This window comes from Hylobates moloch, unplaced genomic scaffold (genome assembly GCF_009828535.3).
Source record: "Hylobates moloch isolate HMO894 unplaced genomic scaffold, HMol_V3 SCAFFOLD_5, whole genome shotgun sequence".
NCBI lineage: Eukaryota > Metazoa > Chordata > Mammalia > Primates > Hylobatidae > Hylobates > Hylobates moloch.
Genome location: NW_026652280.1, coordinates 77842753 through 77862286, shown reverse-complemented (window position 1 = coordinate 77862286; position 19534 = coordinate 77842753). Strand labels below are relative to the sequence as shown.

Here is a 19534-nt window from a genome sequence, read left to right as displayed (position 1 = left end):
TAATGAAGAGCCTATTTCTTGCCAGGCCCTGGGCTAAGTGCAACACACACATGATCCAATTTAAACTTCACAAGCCTGCAAGATTGGGGCTTAGGGAGATGGTCAAATTTAACAACTAATGCCAGTGACCAGAAAGACCAGCCACAGAGCTAAGCTGGGGTCCTGCAGTGCTAGAAAGGTACCGATATTGACCCCTTACTTGCCAGATTGTGTGCAGGTAGGAGGGGGTTCCTAAAGGAGAATTTCAGAGCATCTGTAGGTTCTAGGGAGAAACAGGACAGGGACTACTTCCTGTCATCGATGCATTCCAGGATATACCTGCTGGATACCAGTTATACTAGTTGTGACTATTTTTACTTCATTATAAAGATGAGAAAATAGGGGCTCCATGTGGTCACACAACTTGCAAGAAACGAAGGTACGATTTGAATCCAGTCTGTTTTGGTTCCAATGCCAAAGTTATCTTTCTCTTCTAACATATTTTCTTTGTACCACACCTTATATTTTTATGTTTCTATACTTTTGCATTGTATATTTTTATTTCTCAAGGTGTTTCCATCTGATCCATACACATCAGCTTTGGTATAATCATCAAGATTTACTGGTTAGGCCCACTTAGCAGATGCAGAAATTGAGGCACAGAGGGTGAAGCCGTGGCTATGACCCTTGGAGGTGGAGGCAGACTCAGGGCTGACAGCCAAGTCTTTGACTCTCAGTACCCCATGAGACAAGAGGCTGGTACCTTTCTTGGCTTGTTTTTTGGTGGTCTTGCGGCTTGTGTTGGAAACCCCTGGGATGGATTTTATTTCACTCTTGCTGACGGGGGGTGGGTGTAGGACCAGCTTTGGTGGCCTGGTGAGACACACAGGCAGCCCCGCTGCACTCATGAGGATGCCAGTGATTCCTGGAAGGGTCAGGGCATGGGTGAGGAAGGACTGGAGACTTAGCTCTCAACATTCCCCAAATTCCTCTTTCCCCATTAACCTACTCTCCTCCTTTCCAGCAGAAAGTTCTCATAATTCCTGGATTCTCTACCCTGTACTTTCCCCAGAAACTTATTCATTCACTCACTTATCTTCAATTGCATGCTTTCCTTTTAGTAATCAGTTCTCTTCCAAACTCTTCATACCATTCCCATGCAATTCCTAAAATCACCATTTGCTTTCATTAATATCCAGATTCTCTCCTTTTTTTCCAGAAATGCTCACGACCTATTTCATCACTCTGATTTCTCTACCTTAACCCAGAGCATCCTGGGGGTTTCTCTTACCTGCCAAGGCAGGGTTGACAGGACTTGACCCATTTAGGTTCTTCACTGGGACTGTGGGGACCCTGTGAAAGGAAAGAGCAGATACAATGTCATTTTGACACGTGGAACAAAATGGACCAGTATTTAATTCTAATAAAATGCAGTAACTGCTTAACACAGCAGACAGCAGGAAGTGATATCCTCAAAACCTAAGTCAGGCCATGTCACTCCGCCACTCAGAACCTCAGAACTATGTTCCTCAGTTCACTCAAAGTTAAAGTCCTAGCAAGGCCTACGGAGCCCGCACGATCTGCCAACACTGCCACCCAGCTTCTCTTATTCATCTTGCTTCCTCTCATGTCACTCAGCTCTCAAGGAGCCAGGTGCACTCCTGCCTCAGAGCCTTTGCATATGCTGTTCCCTGTACCCAAAATGCCCTTCCACCAGACAACTGCTTAGTTTCCTCCTACAACTCCTTCAGCCCTTGGTTATATCCTACCTACCAGGTGAGGTTCCTGAGACCATAGTATTGAATATTGCTACCCACCCCTCCATCCCACGCCAGGACTCCTGCTCTACTTAGGATCCTTTAAAAGAAATTATTGCTTATTATGCCCCCTTCTAGAATCTAGGCTCTACAAGGGCAAAATATCTTTGTCTGTTTTGTTCAGAGCCAGGCACTAGTAGGCATTCAATTGATATTTGTTGAAGGAATGAAAAAACAAGGAAGCAAGTTCAAACCAGGGTGTACAAAAGAGTCACCTAAGATGCTTTCAGAAGGACAGGGTCCCAGATCCAGACCAGAATAGCCACCTGTGGAGCACGAGAAGCTCATTTCCCAAAGCTCCTGAGAGGCTGCAGATGCAGCAATCCCCAGCCTAACATTTGGAACCACTGCTAGAACAGCTGTCACTTCTCCTTTTCCCTGAGACATATATAAATATTAGGCAAAGCCTCCTCCCCTTTCTGTCCTTCTCCCCAGCAACTCCATCCAGGCTGGAGAGGAGATGGCGCAGCTGCCTGGGAAAGGCGCGGCCCTCCCACAGCGCTGACTCGGAAAATATGGGACACATGGGTCTGGGTCTTGCGCCATCCTCTCTGCCACCCACACTCCTGCAGCTGGGCTTGGAGAGGCTAATGGACCCAGTCACAGATGACTCCAGGGGGCAGACAGCCTACAAAGCCAGCAGCTCTGCTGTGGGGGCAGGATGGTGCTGGGTAAGCAAGAGGAGGAAAAAAAGAATATTTATGTATTGATTTATCCATCCAAAAAGTGTTTATTGAGCCCTACTTTGTGTTGTTTGCTATTCCCGATGCTGGGGGTCAGCAGTGAATGCATGGCTCATGGCTCTTCTTCACTCACATGTTATAGTTACCAACATACACAGAGCTCACCTCCTCCCAAGAGTGGCTCCAACTGCTCACAGCATATAAACCTGTCCGATCCTTCCAACATCCTATGCAAGAGGTGCACTTATTAACACCATTTTAGAGACAACTACATTGAGGTACAGAGAGGTTAAGGAAACTTGGTAAGATCACACAGCTAAGCCAGAAAATCCGGCACCAGAGCCCATTTACTATGCCACGATCTTGTGTTTATGTAATCCTTATAACATCCCACACTGCAAACATAGACCAGAAACTCAGAGAGCGTAATGAATAAACCCACCACTAGGAATGGGGAAAGTTACAACGGGACGTCCATGCCAAGCAGTGGGGTCTGTCTCTGCCCCTCATGCCTGTAAGGGAGGTGCTTCCCCAGCTCTAAGCTACTTTGAGCCTGCCTGGGGCTCTGTCCCTTCCCAGGGATGACGACATGTGCACCAATGCTGGGAGATGGATGTGAAAGAACAGATGTGGGAATGGGAATGTCTGTGTCTCACCAGGCCACCCAAAGCCACTTTTCTTCTGAAACTGTCCCCAGGATAAATCAAACCAGGATGAGAGGATGGAGGAGAAAGCTGAATACAAAACAAGGGCCACTGGGCTAAGAAAAGAAGAATGGACTTGTTTCTGGACTCTGTGACCTGCTCCCCAGGGCCAGGCATGGTATGGTGGATGGGCAGTCAGGAAAATCAGGTTCAAGTCCCATCCCTGCCAGGAGTTTCTCCCTAAGGTAGTTAACTTTTCTGAGCCTCAATTTCCCCATCTGTAAAACTGTGAGGGTCTTGGGTTAGAAGATGCCACGGAAACTGGCTGACAACTTCCCACCAATATTGGAGAACAAAATGGCCACCCAAGCCCTGAGTCCTCCACTTATGGCCGATTCTCCTCGCCCAGCCCTTTCTGGAGAGGTTTGGGGAAAAGACCCGGCTTCCTGTGTCCTGCTCCCATCTCCCCAGCAGGGGGCAGCGCTCAGGGCCCAGCCCTGCACCTACCTTCTCCCTCGCCATCTTCAGAGCCCCCACCCCAGCTGATAAGTAGCTGTGATCTGGGTGACAAAAGCCACCTTTGTTCCCATAAACTGGACTGGCAGGTTTCCACACCCAATCTGGCCAACCAGGAAATAATCCAATCCCCAGAACATCACACATTTCAGGCAGCTCAAGAACTCAGGGGCAAGGTGTGGAGAGAGGGAGGGAAGGGCCCGCATGTGGACCTGGGACACACAAGAAGATTGTGGGTTCAACAGGTGGGAGAGATACATGTCCCTGCCACTTGAGGAGAGGAATGACATGGCGGGTAGGCTTGTCACTGGGCTCTGGGAAGGAGGGGTCTGGGGAGAAGGGGGTATTTGCTTGTGAAATCCAGAACTTTGTAATGGAAGGAGCTCTGCACTGGAGTCAGGGAGTCTTTGTTTTAGCCCTGCTCAGCACTGACCTGCTTTGCCTTTGGGAGAGCCACACAGCCTCTCTGCGTTTTGTTGACCATATCTAAGTTACCACAGCTGTGAACAGGGCATCCTAAATGTCTGCCCCATGGGGTCCCTGTGACGATTTAGGAACTAGGTGAAATAACTGTAAACAACTGAGTCCTGTGCAAATTTGGGTGATTGTTTCTGCTTTTACCTCCCAAGTATAAAAGGGGCATTGGGCTGAATAAAGACGTTTTCTGCTCTAATATTGCAATTTTCTGATTCTTGAGGTCATGGGTATCCAGCATAAAATTGAGTCCTGGGCAGTACTTGAGACGGTTGAGTTGGTAACACCTGATCTCACCTCCCCCACTATTACTGGTTAAACCTTGGAGAACAGCCCATGAAGTCCCAGCTGGTCACACCCTGTTGGGGCCCCAGCTTCAAAAGCCTGAGCTCTCCTAGAAAACTGCAACCCAATGGCAGGCATGCATCTCACATCCTTCAGGCAACTCCATCAGCCAAAACAGTCTGTCCTAACCACTTCTTGGCCAATCATAAGACACTCCCTGCTCCCATTCAGTTGGGCTGTTCCCTGATATGGAGGGTCTTTTGTTTCTGTCGCTAAAACATAAAACTAAGACAAGAGAAGAGAGCTGGCAAGGTGGCAGAGAAAGGAGTTTTGAGGGAGGGGGGAGGGAGGATATCTCTGCAGGCACCATGACAAGAAGCAGTGTTTTTCTCGGAGTTATGCACCAGCCCAGGAATCTTCCAGCAGGACAAGGATCTTGTCTCTACGGCAACTGAGGCCTAGCTGGAGACAGAATCCTCAGCTCCAGAGGAGGGGGCTAGAGGGGTGACGCTTGCCTCCACTGCACAGCCCCCTTCTTGCTTCCCTTTAGAAACCCCCTGCTTCTGTCTCTGAATAATTCACAGGATCTTTTGTTCCTGCCCCCAAACCTTTCTCTTCATCCCACTCCTCCCGCCCTCCCTGGTCTTCCTTTTTCCGTGGGAAAGTTGCTGGAAGAGGTCATGGGCAGAGAGAGGAGGGGGAAAGGGGCCCTGCAACGACAGAAGGTCGATGGCAATGCCAGACAAAGGGAATAAACACGCTAATTAAATGGCCAAGAAAGGCTGGAGGAGAAGATGGGATTGGGGGTGAGGGAGGTGGTAAGAGATGAAAAGCAAAGGGCTGGAAGATCGAGAGGAGTAGGCAGGGGCCTCCCTCGTCAGGAAAACAGAGTAGAGGAAAAAAAAAACAACTTGTTTCTATAGCCCTTTTGAAACTGTACTGCCCGGACCTCCACCCATTCTCTAGCCCCAATTCTATTAGCGGGCAGAGGAAATAAAGAAGATAGATAAAGCTGCTGACTCCACTCCCTCATCTAGATTCAAAGCCACCTGGGTGCCTCTCCCTCAGTGATGGCATGAAGTCACTTGGCATTTGTCAAGGGCACCAGAGACAAGGTGAGATGTCAGACCCTACTCAGCTTTGACTTCAACTACATGGATACCTATTAACAATAATAATAGCAATCACAATGACAGCAGCCTATACTGACTGAACTCTTATTACGTGTCAAGCACTGTGCTAAGTCTATACACTTAGTATGTCATTTGATCCTCAAGACAACTGTAAAAGGAAGTTACTATTACTATCCCATCTTACAGATGAGGAAACTGAAGACAGAGGATGCAAATCTTGCCCCAGCTGACATAGCAAGGCACTTGGGTTCAAGCCCAGACAGTCCTAGTTTCTGGAGGACGGGTTCTTATGCAGCACAGGAGCCGCCCTCCTCCATGCTAGCGATCACCCTGGAACTCTGTTAGAGGCCCCCAGGATGGTGCTGTGTGAAATCGGGGAGAAATTAGGCAGCAGCAAGGTTTAGCCATCCATTCTCCACTCCCAAATACTTCTGCCATCTCAGGGGAAGTCATGAAAATCTCATGCATCTCACCAGCATTTTGCCTTTTATAAACTGCCTTTGTGTACAATGAGGAGCTGGGCTTTAGCCAAAAGAACGTGGATCAGGAGACCAAAACCTGGGTTCCACAACCCCTACCGCATAACACATGAGCTCTGTGTTTCTCCTTGGGAAATCAATTCTGAGCAGGATGTCTGTGCTTAACACTTAGATCACAGAGTAAGAGAATGCACTGCCAAGGGGCCAACTCCCTTAGTGGAGGTTCCCTTAGTGGAGGAGCACAGCAGAGTCAGAATCTGGGCTCTAGTGTCAGATGTCCTAAAGTCTGAATCCCATTCTCTGCCAATGATTAGCTATGTACCCTTGAACAAGCGAACATCTACTGTCTTCATCTGTAAATGGGATAATGCTTACTTGCCTACTTCATAGAGTTGTTGCAAGGATTAAATGAGATGATAAAGCCCCAAACTACAATATAGAGGGAGTCCAATTAATGTTATTAATGTTGCCTATTATTGCTTAGTAGGCACAATCTCATTCTGTCACCCAAGCTGGAGTGTAGTGGTACAATCACAGCTCACTGCAGCCTTGACCTCCTGGGCTCAAGAGATCCTCCAGCCTCAGTCTCCCAAAGTGCTGGGATCACAGGTATGAGCCACCACGCCTGGTCACAATCTTCTTTAAGCCTCACAGCCACCCTAACAGGAGTATTACTGCCAGCATTTACAGATGAGAAAGTTAGGACTCCATGACGTTAGGGATCTGGTCCTAAATCATATGGCTAGTAAGAGCCAAAGTCTCAACCAGAGTCCAGATCAGAGGCCAAGCATCAAACCCTCCCTTATCCACCACACCATGCTGCCTTCACCTGCAGCCAGGGGTCAGCACAAGAGGAGGAGAAACTTAAGTCTTGGCAGCCCCTCCTTCTTCTGATCTGAAGATCTGCTGTAGCCTATCTCTACTGTGAGTAAATGCTCTGAGGCGGCTGTGGAAGCACCTACCCAGAGGCGATCAGCACCCGGGACTGCGCAATGGCCAGTCGCTGCAGGTTGGTACGATTCAAGGTGGCCAGGGCCACCCTTCCGGTCTTGCTGTTGGGTCCTGGGGGGCTGGCAGGAGAGCCCACGGTTGTCCCAGTGGGCATGCCGGAGGCTTGTCTCCGGATCACCTGTGATGGGGCGGTCTTCAGTGGGCCTCGAATGGTGCCCGTGCTGTCCAGTGGCTTGGCCCCAGAGCCTGGTGGTGGGGGCAGCTTGACCACTCCAGGAAGGGGCATGTTCTTGCTGGTCACCGGTGGCTGTAGGGGCCCAGTGCTGCCATTGACCATGGCTGCCTTAACACTCATCACCAAGACACACTGGGGACACGAGCAGGGGGACATGGGGGGCGAGGTGGCTGGCCCAGGGCTGACTGGCCAGGACTGAGCCTTAGGCAAGGTCCCCGTGACCATGGGGTAGATGAGGTCGAGGCGCCGGCGGACGCGGCGTTGGCGCTGGGTCTGACGGTTGATCTGGCCCATGGTGTTGAAGTCAATAACGTAGCTAAAGCCAATGGAAGTGAGGTCGATCCAGGGGTGCTGCTTCTCATAGGCATGCTGGATGGTGATGCCCACTTCCATGTCGTAGGGCGTCCAGGAGCCATTGTCATTCTCCCACTCCCACACCACGCCCTTCCCAGGGGCCGAGGAGGGGTCGTAGTAGTTGCGGCGAACTGGGCGGAGAGTTCCTGCCAGGGTGGGATAGGGGAGAGGTCAGAGTCAGCATGCAATTACACTGAATGGCATTACATTAACAAGTCATGCCATTGCCATAATGGCAAACATAAAACAAGTCCTACTGTGTACTGGGAATGACACTGCCGGAAGTGCCAGCTTTGAATGAAACTCATTTCTCCCTTTAAGATGTCTATAGTCCAACCAGGGTAGAAGCAGATGAGTTACGACATGAAGGATATGGGTGGCAGTGTAAGGTAAGGTAGCAGAAAGACTGCCTCCTGGTTTGCAGTCGGGACATCTCGGTTTGCAGACAAATTCATTCCATTTACTAGCTAATATAAAACCTCTCAGCCTCCCTTTCTCTCCTGGGGAACAGGATAACTCCTTCCTAGAGTTTTTGTACAAACTAAATATGACTCACTTATCTATTCAGCAAATATGCATTTGTACATGCCAGGTTCTGGATTCCATGTGAACCCTATGAATGCACTAAGGCATGTAAAGCCCTTGACATACAGTAGGTGCTCATAATGATCATATTCCTTCTCCTCTGTTCCTCTAAATGCTCTTGCGCCAAGAGTCATGAGGAAAAGAATACAGGGCTGTGGAAGCCTAGAAGACTGACGGAAGACTGCCTCCACGCGGGAAGGCTGCCCAGAAGTGGCTGTGAGGGAGCTGGATCTCTATACATTTATGAATGCTGTCCAAAAAAAATGGTGTGTTACTATGAGAAGAAGGGAAATCAGGTTAGGAGAGCTCTCTCATATTTCCCAACATTAAATCTTATATCAGTAGCAAAAGTAACATTCTCAATGGTCATGAGAATAATTTTATATTTATCTGATGTCTTTCTTTAAGAAGCTAAAACCCTCCTAAAGATAGGATTGTCTTAATTTTCAGAGTCTCACTTTGGGGCCGGGAAGAGGTCAGGTTTATTACAGGGTAATGGTACAGCAGATATGAACTGGCAGGACTGTAAGGGAACTGAACCTGTAACTGTTGCCTCTTTCTCCTTCACTCAAAACCTGAATCCTGACCCATCCTCAACCAGGGCTCATTTCACGGTATCAACATTAAGGCTAAAGATGTCTGGCTCAGGGCAGGGTGGGGAGGTCGGGGAGGGCCCCTGCGATGCTGGAATCTCTGCATCTGTCAGCTTAAGCTCTATCCATCAAAGTGGTGAGAAAAGGCTCTCTTCACCAGCCTCTGACCCACCCCTCCTCCAACCCAGAGGGATACACCAAGACTGGGGACAGAATCCCATTCAAGGGGGGAAGAAAAGAAACAATGGCTATTCAGGCCTTTGCCAGGGTCATAACCCGCCCCCCACCCCATCTCCAAGCTCCTTAATGACCCAAAACATCAACATTCAGAGGCACAAGGGAGAAGCAGAACAATCCCCTATTCATCACCAGGGCCTCTGCTGGGGAACATGGGGGTATTGGGATGGTGGGGGCAGGAAAGGGGGAGGCAATAGTTCCCTGGTTTGCCTCCATTTCCTTCCTAAGTGCGCAGCTTGCTGGGGAACAAAGAGTATGGGCTTTGGGGCCAATAGGGGTGGTTTTGTCCCTTCCAGCTGTGTGATTAAGCCTCAGTTTCCTCATCTGTTTGGGTCCTGGGTAGCGAATTCAAAGGGTGGATTTGAGGGTTAAATGAAGAAATGAATGTAAAACTCAAAAATAGCACCTGTCACCATGGCAGGAGCTCAATGAAAAGTGGTGATTATTTTTGTAATTTATTTTCTATTGTATGTCTAAGCAGGATGGAGAAACCATGGGGAAGGTTTAGCTCAGGGTGTGTGAGGGTGTGTGTGTGTGTGTGTGTGTCTCTGTGTGTGTGTGTGTGTGTAGGGTGGTAGGGGGTGTAAGAAAGAGAGAAAAAGTTTCTATATAACTGACACAGGATTTTCTTCTCGGTCACTTTGCAAGCCAGGGACCTCTGGCTGGCAACACCCTGCCTAGGCCTCACTTGGCCACACAACCTGCTGCAGGAGATGGCAGGAGATGACTCGCCCACTCTGCCCACCTGGGCCAAGTTTGGCTGCACACCAGTTCCTAAGTTCTTGTCCCACATCCAAGAAGAATGAGGATATGCTGACAATCGAAGAGTGAGCAAGGTGGGGAGTTTTATTGAGTGACGAAACAGCTTTCAACAGAGAGGGGACCCAGGGGTGGTGCCCCTACCCAAAAGTGGGAAAGTCCCTGCAATGTGGCTGAGTCCGGGGTTTTTATAGGCTCAGAATAGGGGAGGGGCAGGCTGTAGGTAGTACTGGAAAAGGCAACATTTGATTGGTTAAAAGGCATTATTCAGAAAGAATCAACCGGGAAAGGGTAGAGAAACAGGAACAGAAGTTCTCACTCTGGGTTGCGGGTTTCATCCTGGACAAGCAGTCCAGTCTTTCAGCCTTCAGGCTGTTTTTGGCTTAAAAGTGGGGTTTCACTGGGGACCTGCCCCTATCTGCCTAGTCATTTGGCTGCCTTCTGCTGCTCTCAAATTGGTATTTGCACAATCTTTATTACTTACAAAGCACCTCACATATCCCATGTAAATTTCATAGCAATCCTAGAAATACCTTTCACAAATGAGGAAATTAAGTTTAGAGAGTTTAAATGGCACTATTTTATATTCTCTCCAGGGTGGCAGGGACAGTGCAATTAACCCCCTCACAGATGTGCCTAAAAGACTTTTTTTTTTTTTTTTTTTTTTTAACACAATACCATTATCAATCCTGGAGATGCCTAAGAGTTGTCCCAGAACTTCTGGAAACTATGCCATGGATCTATAATATACCTTTCTAGGTTTGTCTTCCTCAGTCTCTGTGTTTTCTTCTATTCCTGCCTGACAGAGGCCCCTTTTATCCTCATGCATTCCCCCAGAGTTCTGACTCCCTTCCCCACAATTTGTTAGGTCCCTTCTACTGAAATGGCCTCCTTTGCCATTTTTACCTATTGAAATTCTCCTTACCATTCAGGTCTTAAGCCGTTTTCCATCCATTTCTCAAAATGTTCTCCCAGCCCAGGCCCCACCCTCAGGAAGCCTGAGCTGTGTAGCTTGACTATGCTGATGTGCACCAATGTTTCAGCAACATTTTTCATACCATCCCGCCTTAAGTTGGGGCAGGAATGCCACTGTGGAGCTCTTTGCATTCTTAGCGCCTAATGCAGCGTCTGGCAGTTGCAAGGGCTCCAGAAACTGCTGTGACTGATTGAAGACTTCTGGCTACTTTAATATTTAATCATTTATCACATATCACTGAGCACTCATTAACTGCTATGGGGAATGCAGATTCAAGCATTCCTCAAGTAGCTTTCAGTCTAAAACAGGGTTAGAAGACAAGTGTGTGAATGACTATTTATGAGGCAGAATGTATCCCAAAGAGAATGCCAACAAAATGCATGTTGGCAGGAAAATCGACCATGTCCCCTCCCTGCGTAAATCCCTTCCATGACTTCTCGTTAGGTTGAAATCTAAATCCTCCCTACCCACCAACATACATGGCCCCCTCATAGCCTAACTCTGCCCACATTTCAGCTACACTGGCCTTCAATCTCTCCTCGTTGCCAAGCTTCTCTGATTCTGGGCCTCTTCACAATGCTGGTTCCTCCCCAAAACTCTCTGGTATTTTTCCATAGCTCTTCCCACAGGAAGAGCTTATTTCTTCAAGGAAGCCCCCTGGGCAGTCCTGGCCAGGTGAAATTCTTGTTCCTTTAAAAAAATTTTTAATAGCATTCATCTCAATGTGCACTTACATATGTATTTGTGTGGCTAATTTGATGAATATCTGTCCCCTTCACTAGAGAGTGAATCCCATGAGAGTGGGCATCAAGGTATGTGCTCATGGCTGTATTCTCTATGCCTGCATGTCCTAGGCACTCCAAAATATTGATTCAATAAATGAAGTAATGATGGTTTGGAAAGCATTTCAAGGCGTGGGGAATGTTTTAAGAAATGAATAACAAACGGCATGGACTTGTATAACAAAAAGAATTTTGACAGGTAAAAATGGCAAAGGACAGCGTTTCAGAAGAAGGGATCTCAAGGCTAGTTGGGGGGTGAAGAGTGTCAGAGAACTCTAAAGGAATGCATGAGGATAGAGGTGGCCTCTGTTTGGCAGATTGGAGGGAAATATAAGGCATAGAAGAAGACAATCCTGGAAAGATATGTTAGAGCCAGAGAGGGTACGGAAGGTCTGAAATGTCAGGCAATGATAGATTTAGTTGGTAATCAATGAAGAGCCAGTAAAGTTTGTTAGGAAAAGAGGGGCAAGACCAGAGCCACTGTGTCCCTTAGTTCCAGGTGAGTGGAAAGGTGTTAGCATAGAAAATGACAAGAAGGTGACAAACTGGAGAGACCTTACAGAGAAAAAAATGGGTAAGACTTGATCATGAGTAGCTGAATGCTTTCCAAGTGAGGTTTGAGGATCGCCTCCGTCAGAATCTCCTGGGGTATGAATTTAATCAGCAGTGCCCTTGAGAGACCTACAGGCCAGCATCTCCAGGGCCTGGGCATGGGAATCTGCATGTGAATGGCCACCTTGAGTGGTGCACGGTACACTCAAATTTCAGCCATTGGGCTACAGGGTCTATGTGCCTGTACCTATTAGGTGCCCAAATAAGATTCTAAATGACAGAATGAGTCAAAGAATCCTGGGTTGGACCATGGGGAAGTGGTGAAATGGTGTCAGAGAGATGTCAAGAGGAAGAGCTGGTTTTGGAGGGAAAGTTGTTGCGTTCAATTCAACGCTAGAGGAGAGTCAGAGATAGCATGCAGACCTCAGAACCAAAGTGTTGAGACAATAGACATGGTGGGATTTTACTCTCTGATTATTTTCAGAGACCACCCTATTTTGGATGTGCTAGTTCTCGACTTTTCTAGAATCAGGATTATAAACCAGATAATCTGTAAAGTAACCCAAGGAAAGGGGCTCCAGTAGGATAGGGATTGAGGATGTTTATAAACTAAGGATGAAGAAGGGGAAAGAAAATCAGTTTTTTACGGATTTTCCACCTGCATTACAAAGCACCCAAAATCTTTCAGCTTCTGGGAAGTGGAAGGCAATGCCTTCCAGGCATGCACTGAGGTCTCTGGGGCATGTTACACATATCTATGTAAGTGACTCACTGCCGTTAGGGCATGCACTATGTCCAAGAAATCCCAGGCTGCTCTTACCAGCATCTCCCATGCCCACCAGAATATTCCACGAGGACAAAGAAATATTTGGATGCTCTATTATTGCTATATCTCACATGTCTGGAACAGTGACTGTGCTAAATAGTCACTCCATAACTATTTACTGAATGAAGAAATACGACGTAGGGCACCTAATTCAGAATGTCAGCCCTGCCATTGACTAGCTGTAAACCCTTGAGCAACTTAATCACTTTCAATTTGTTTCCTTGCTTATAAAATGGGGATAATAATAGGTTCTTCATAGGATTGTTGTGAGGATTAAACAAGATAGTGTGTGCAATGTGCTTGGCATGATGCAGACACATGGTGCATCCTGCACATTGTAATTATCATGTGGTCATCATGATGCCTGCCTCCTTCACTTCTATGCTAACATAGGGTAGAGGGTTTTGTGGGGGGGCTAAAACTCAGCATCTGTCAAATCATTTAATTCAGCCCACTCTCTTTCTCTCCATCTGACACTTCTCACCACTTTAAAAGACATAAAGAAGGCACAACTTGCACAGAAAACTCAGAGCTGGAAAGAACGCTCCTTCACCCTGTGCTTATCAGTGTCATCACTGGCACAGGGGCCAACCCATTCACCTGTTGATCTGCATGATGGGAGGAAATAAAAAGAGGGAAAGAAGAAATCTTAAGGATGCTCTTCATTCTAAAAAAAAAAAGAGGCCTGACCATTTAGAGACTTGCTCAAGGTCACAGAGTAAACAGTGAGCCTGGAATGAGAGCCACAGCTGTTTCTCTCCACTCTCAGCCTGGATCTTTCTCATCCTGCTACTGAAACCCTGGAGTTGGTAGGATCAGGCATGTTGAAAGGTACAGGGGAAAGTGATGCTGAAGTAAAGCTCTTCAGTCACTGCCCTACAACAGAAAAAGGGCAACTTAGTCAAGGTAAATGATGGCAGGTGGAGAGGGCCCCACCGAGGCTTTTGGAAGTGGCCAAGAGCCAGTCCCATCTATCTCACCCCATCTCTTCCCTTATTCCAGATTCTCTAGCCCAAAATGCCTAGAGGAGACTGGCACAGAATGCAAATAAGATCAAACCCCTAGGCGGTCTGGGGAAGGAGAAGGGCCCAGGGCAAACAGAGGCGGGCAGACGGGTGTCTGCAACCTCTCAGCCATCTCCCTGGAGACAGGCTGGATGAGGTCAGGAGCCCAGGCGAGTGGAGAGCCTGAGGACTCTCTCAGCAGCAGAGCAAGCAACTTCTAAAAAGACAAAGCTCTCATGTCAGGAAATGTCCCCATATAGAAGAGGCAACAAAAAAGGAGAGGAATCGCCTCTGGGCAGGGGACTTCCAGCTCTCTTTTGTTTATGGGGATGTTTCTGGTTCCCAGCTTTGAATTATGGCTTAAGGATGGTGGGCAATTTAATTAAACATTGCAAGGGCTTGGCTGAGGTTGCCTGGGAGCCACTGGTTTAAAGTTCCTACCCTGTCATGGCCTCATCAATGAGATTGAGAGAAACTATGTGTGTGTTGGTGGAGAAGGGAGAGGAGGGGGCTCAGAACTCAGAAACCCAGAGATTCTTCTATTCTTCTTTGACGAGCGACCTGACAGACCCAGCTTTTCTGGGAATTCAGCCCAGTATCTGCAGCACCCAGCACAGGGCCTGGCACACAGGAGAGAGGTATTCAGGATGGCTGACTGACTCTAGCAATGAGCGGATGAAACCACAGCAGTCTGATGATAAACACACCCTGAGGCAGCCTTTAAAATGATTCAGGGCAAGTTCTCTGCCTGAGGTTTAAAGTCCTGGGAGCGCCATCCTCTGACTAAATTGCTCACCACCAGGCAGTCCTCAGGTAAGAGTGATCAGACCTGGGAAATGTAGCTTCTTTCCTTCCACCCAGTTTTCTCTACAACTTCACTTCTGTGGAAAGGGTCATGAATCTTTGCAGATACCTTGCCTATCCTAAGTATCCCCAAACACAGATTCCACCTTTGCCCTTCCCAAATGTGGGAAAGGGGCTGAGACCTTTCTGTCACCAGGGTGGTTTTCCAAATGCTGCAGAGATTTCCTCTGAAATAGAAAAGCTAACACCTGCTTTTTTATATTTATTATTATTATTATTATTATTATTATTTTTGCAGGACTGGAATCCCCTGTCAGGTGCTTTACCTGCTGGTCTCTCTCTCTCTGCTCCCACATCCATGGCTCAGCTTCCCCCAACACACACCCCCTCCACCCTCACCTCCTGATGCCTCCACCCTCACCTCCACAACCTTTACCCAAGTTGCACAATGACATTCTCTCCCTCCCCCTCAGCCACACTTAATCCTCTCAATCTCCCCACATTCCTCTCTATTCTCTCCTCCTCCCAGTCTCCCTCAGCTCCACACACGGTTAAAGCCCCTCCAGATTCTAACACTTCCAGAATCCTCTCCCCAGAAAGCTCTCCTCAATCAGCCAGTGTCTGCAGAGTCCTTGGCAAAGGGGTTGCTGGGAGTTATGACTAAAGATGGGGACATGAAGGTGGAAAGATACCCCTTTCCCATGACAATCCTAATTAGCACACAGGATGTGGGGGCTTTCCAAGGAAGCAGAGAGACTCTGCTCAAACAGCTGTTCACTGGGGAGGGCCTTTCCGAGTCATCTTCTCTACTTCCTCCCCGCACACCGGCCTCTCCACGCTCCTGGGCTGCACTCTTGGGGAAGCTGAGCCAGAATTCCAGAAACAATGGCCCCCTCCCCACCTGTCACTGACGGAGGCAGAAACTCTTCCCAGGTCATCGATTAAGCAAGGACCGAGCAAAGAGGGGCAGTTCTGCTCTCCCTCGGCTAGCACCCCCCCTCCCCACCCCCCACGGCCCCATCCTGGAGGCTCCCTTCCTGGCTCTGACCTGGAAAGGCAGGTCAGCTGGGAAGCAGGTTTGTGCTGGCTACAGTGACAACTTGATTCTCATGAAAAGATAGGAGTTTGGCGCTCCAGGAGACCATGTGTTCCTTACAGGTTATGGTTTCAAGAGGAAGCCTGGGGACAGTTTCTCCTTAGGAATCTGCCTTCTCCTCCTCCGCAGACAAAGGGAGCGGCTTCCCTGCCTTGCATTCCGAAGCCCCGAGCCTCGCCCTCCTCTCTCCATCTGCTCCGGCCTGTTGCTTCTGCACTTGCAGTGTGTAGCAGAGGCATTCGCCAATACCACGGCGTCCAGGGTACCCCAGCCCCAGTCTCTCCTCCCAGGCAGCCCGGCGCTTCCCTTACCCGACTGTAGCGAGAACCTCCGGGGAATCCCTTCTTCCTCCCCCAGTTCCCACACCCAGGACCCAGCTGCGAGGAGGCATCCCACACAGGAGACGCAGAGGCAGTGAGATAGGCGGTGAGGGGATGTGTGGCAAGCCCCAGCGTGCCTGAAGCAAAACAGGGTCAGGTCAGCCAAGGTGCCAGCCGCCACGGGATGAGGGCAGGAAGCCTTTGCGAAGGGCTGGGATTGCCTGTAGTCTGGGGCGGCCCCAGAATTTCTACATGGAAAGACTTAGGGCCACCAAGTGCTGAAAAGAGGGGGCATGAAAGGGGTGGGGAGTGGATTGTTACCGGCTAGGTTGAAGCTGGGTTTGCAAAACCACAACACTGATACTATTTGCATGGATGTTTAAGGGGGAGGGAGGATCCTGCGAGGATCCAGGGCAGTGAATCGCCTCCCACCACCACCTCTTGGTGACACTGCTGCACAGAAGTGCCGACTAGGTGGCCAAGGTGGGTTCACAGGGAGGGAGGTACCTTGGCAGGTTGGGAAAGTGGGAGCAGGCGGGGCGGGGTCAGGGGCTGCTGGCTCACCCGTGTCTTGGCGGAACTGGTTCATGGACTGCAGGTCGATGATGTAGGGCGCGAGACGGCTGTCCACCTGGCCCAGCACCACGCTGCCCCCCGCGCGGGGGCCGGCGCGGACCACCGCCTCAATGTGGTGGCTCACCGCTGGGCTGTAGGGACGCCAGCGGCCGTGCTCGTTCAGCCATTCCCAGACCACCACGGCCGAGGCCAGGAGCATGGCGAGCCCGGGGCTGCGGCGCTGCGCGGCCCGCCTCCCGGGCCCCGAGCGCCCGACCTCCTCCGCTTCCTCCTGCGCCGCCGCCTCCGGGCCTCGACCGCGCCCCCTGCCCCGCGCCCCGCCGCCCCGGGCAGCCTCAGCTCCGGCCCATGGGCTCCCCACCAGCCGTGCATCCACTGGGGCCGGGACACCGGGGCCTCCTGGCTGGGACCGCGCGCCGCCGCCGCCGGGGTCCGCTGCTGCTGCCGCTGCTCCGTGGGGTCGAGTCGCTTCATGCAAATGTCCGGCTCTCTGCAAACAGGCCCCCGCCTTGCAAAAGCCACTCGGCGGGCGCGCGGCCCGAGCCCCGGCGGCCGCGAGTTGGGGCTGACGGCGAGGCGAGGACCCAGCCCTCGCACCAGTTGCGCCTCGGTCTCTGCAGACGCCGGGGTGGGATCTCGCCGCACGGCAGCGCTCGGAATGGCACGCTCTTGTCCCCTCCCCCCCGCCCCCACTCCCTCCCTCCCCACCCCTTCGCCGCACGAATTGCAGTCGCCGCCACTGGGAGAGCTCCCCCTGCCTGTGGCTCTGCTCAGTCCTTTCCAGAATGAACCGCCCCTCCCAAGCGGGGCGCTAAGGCAAACCCGCGCCCGCGTGTGTTTCCCTGGTTCCTTGATGCAGAGAAGCGACCCGCCCAGCCGCAACTTTGCAGCCTCCTTCCCCAAAATGTAATTTTCTCTCTCTCTCTCTCTTTTTTTTGCCTTAATGCAGCATGATCAGTGTCCGCAGCGCGAAATGGAGACACGCATTGTCTCGGGGCTTGCGCACGCACTGGCACACTCACAGTCGCACACACCCGCGCGCGCACCCCCACGCCTTCCTTGCCCTGGCTCCTATTACCTCATCCTCTCCCGCATCCTTAGCTGTCCGTCAAGGAAGCAGAAGACCCGCCCCCTGCTGCTCGGGCGAGTGCCCTGGAGCTTACTCGCCCCCTGCTGGCTTAAAGTGTCGTGTGCCGGCCAATGGCCACTCCAACCTCTGCTAATGAGACCCAGTCCAAAGGGATGCAGCAATTTGGCTAATGATGGATTTATATTACCTATGTAGAGAGCAAATGTTGTTTTTCTGGCCAGATTCAACGCACTAGAGTCAGGAAGATGCATGTTAAATTAATTTTATCTGCATCGTTTCTGTAACTAAAATTATGAAACACTAGGACAAACACAAGCTAGACTTATTTTGATCATCAATAGTTAATATGGAAAATAACCTTAAATAGGTAGGTTCTGAAAAGGGAAGATTGAAGTCAGGATTCTGCATTATCCTTGTCAAAGAACACAAATTTTGTTTTGTTGAGATTGCAAACCACATAAAACAACGAATCGAGTCTATCAAGATCCAAGATATAGGATGTGGGAAAGTAAAAATAGATTATGTGTTAGAGAATGGGATTGCGAATCTTTTTGAAATAATCAATTTTTTCACAAATATCATATGACCCTTTTATGTTTTAGAAGAGTTGCTGTCATTTATCCCATTGTTAGAATTTTCCATCCTTCTACCTTTATCTTTCTCCCAACAGAGTTCTAAATACAAAGCAAAAGAAAAAGTGTGAAATCTGTTCTTCTTCAGGCCTCTAAAGGCACCAGGCTCAAGGTACCTCTGAGCTTTGTTCTTTCTGGTCTTCTTGCACAGCTTGACCTCCAAAATGCCTAGCCAGCCTCTCCCTTAATTGGGGACTGTTCCTAATCCAACCTAAACAACACAACTGATTAAAATGTCGAGTTTCAGAATTAGAAGAACAAAAAGAAAACAAGTTAAGGATACCTAGACTAATTATATCATAGGCCATTATTATTACCATTTTACAAATGACAGGGCTTAAGGAATTTAAACTATTTGCCCTAGATTACATATCTAGTTAGAGGGGAAACCAGTATTCAAAATTTAGTTGGGCTGACTCAAAAGAAACTGCATGTTCCATAGCATGTCCTATATGACACAGAGGTGGCACAATACTAGGCAATGTAGAAGTGTCTCAGAGTGAAAGAAGGGAAGGGAGAAAATGGGGGTAGAATTTTCTGGAAAAGCAACAAAAGGCAAACTGAAGAAAAAGTAATTTAAAAATTTATTGGACTACTTTTATTTCTAGTCATAAAAATGGAAAGTATCAAAACTCAGGAAACTTTCTTATAGTCTTTGTAGGTATGAATCAAAAAGCGAAGAGTAATGATTCAAGGGGATATTGGAAGTACCAGCGAAAATACAGCACCTGACCAGCTAAGCCAGAAATTCCCAGGTGAAAAAAATCTAAACTAGTAAGTGGGCTACTAGCAAATGTTAGATGAGCTGTTTGAAAGACGAATGGAAGGCAGAAGGAAACTGACGCCTACCTGCCTATGTTCAGCCTAGTTTTGTATCTGGTCTTCTTGTATCTTCCATGTTAAACACAACAGAGTATTACAGCAGAATAAAAATATCTTATGACATGTGAGAAGGTTTGTATGTAGTCTGATTCATTTGCAAGAGGAAGTGAATACACACATATACACACATACACACAAATGAGAGGGGTCTTTAAAAGTTTATGGAAAATGCTTATTATGAAAAAACTAGGCAGGTAGTTCAAATTGTTTTTTTGCACCCAAATAAACTCATACTAACTTGTTATAACATGTCTGAACAGGATCTAGTTT

The 19534-nt window shown here is 48.9% G+C and overlaps 1 protein-coding gene across 2 annotated transcripts in view; it reads right to left on the bottom strand.

Annotated features, from left to right (window-relative positions):
* The window catches only part of DTX4 (deltex E3 ubiquitin ligase 4), a 35118-nt gene extending 17976 nt beyond the window's left edge, over positions 1-17142 (bottom strand). Inside the window, exons 1-4 of one of the 2 annotated variants that reach the window (XM_032152957.2) lie at positions 16649-17142; positions 6973-7696; positions 1271-1332; positions 743-904 (exon numbers count right to left, since the gene is read on the bottom strand). In XM_032152957.2, coding sequence (XP_032008848.1) covers positions 743-904; positions 1271-1332; positions 6973-7696; positions 16649-16859 — 1159 coding nt within the window. In that variant the 5' untranslated portion in view covers positions 16860-17142. The remainder of the gene's footprint in view (positions 1-742; positions 905-1270; positions 1333-6972; positions 7697-16648) is intronic. The other variant, XM_032152960.2, reaches the window with a different exon arrangement.
* Positions 17143-19534: the final 2392 nt, after the last annotated feature.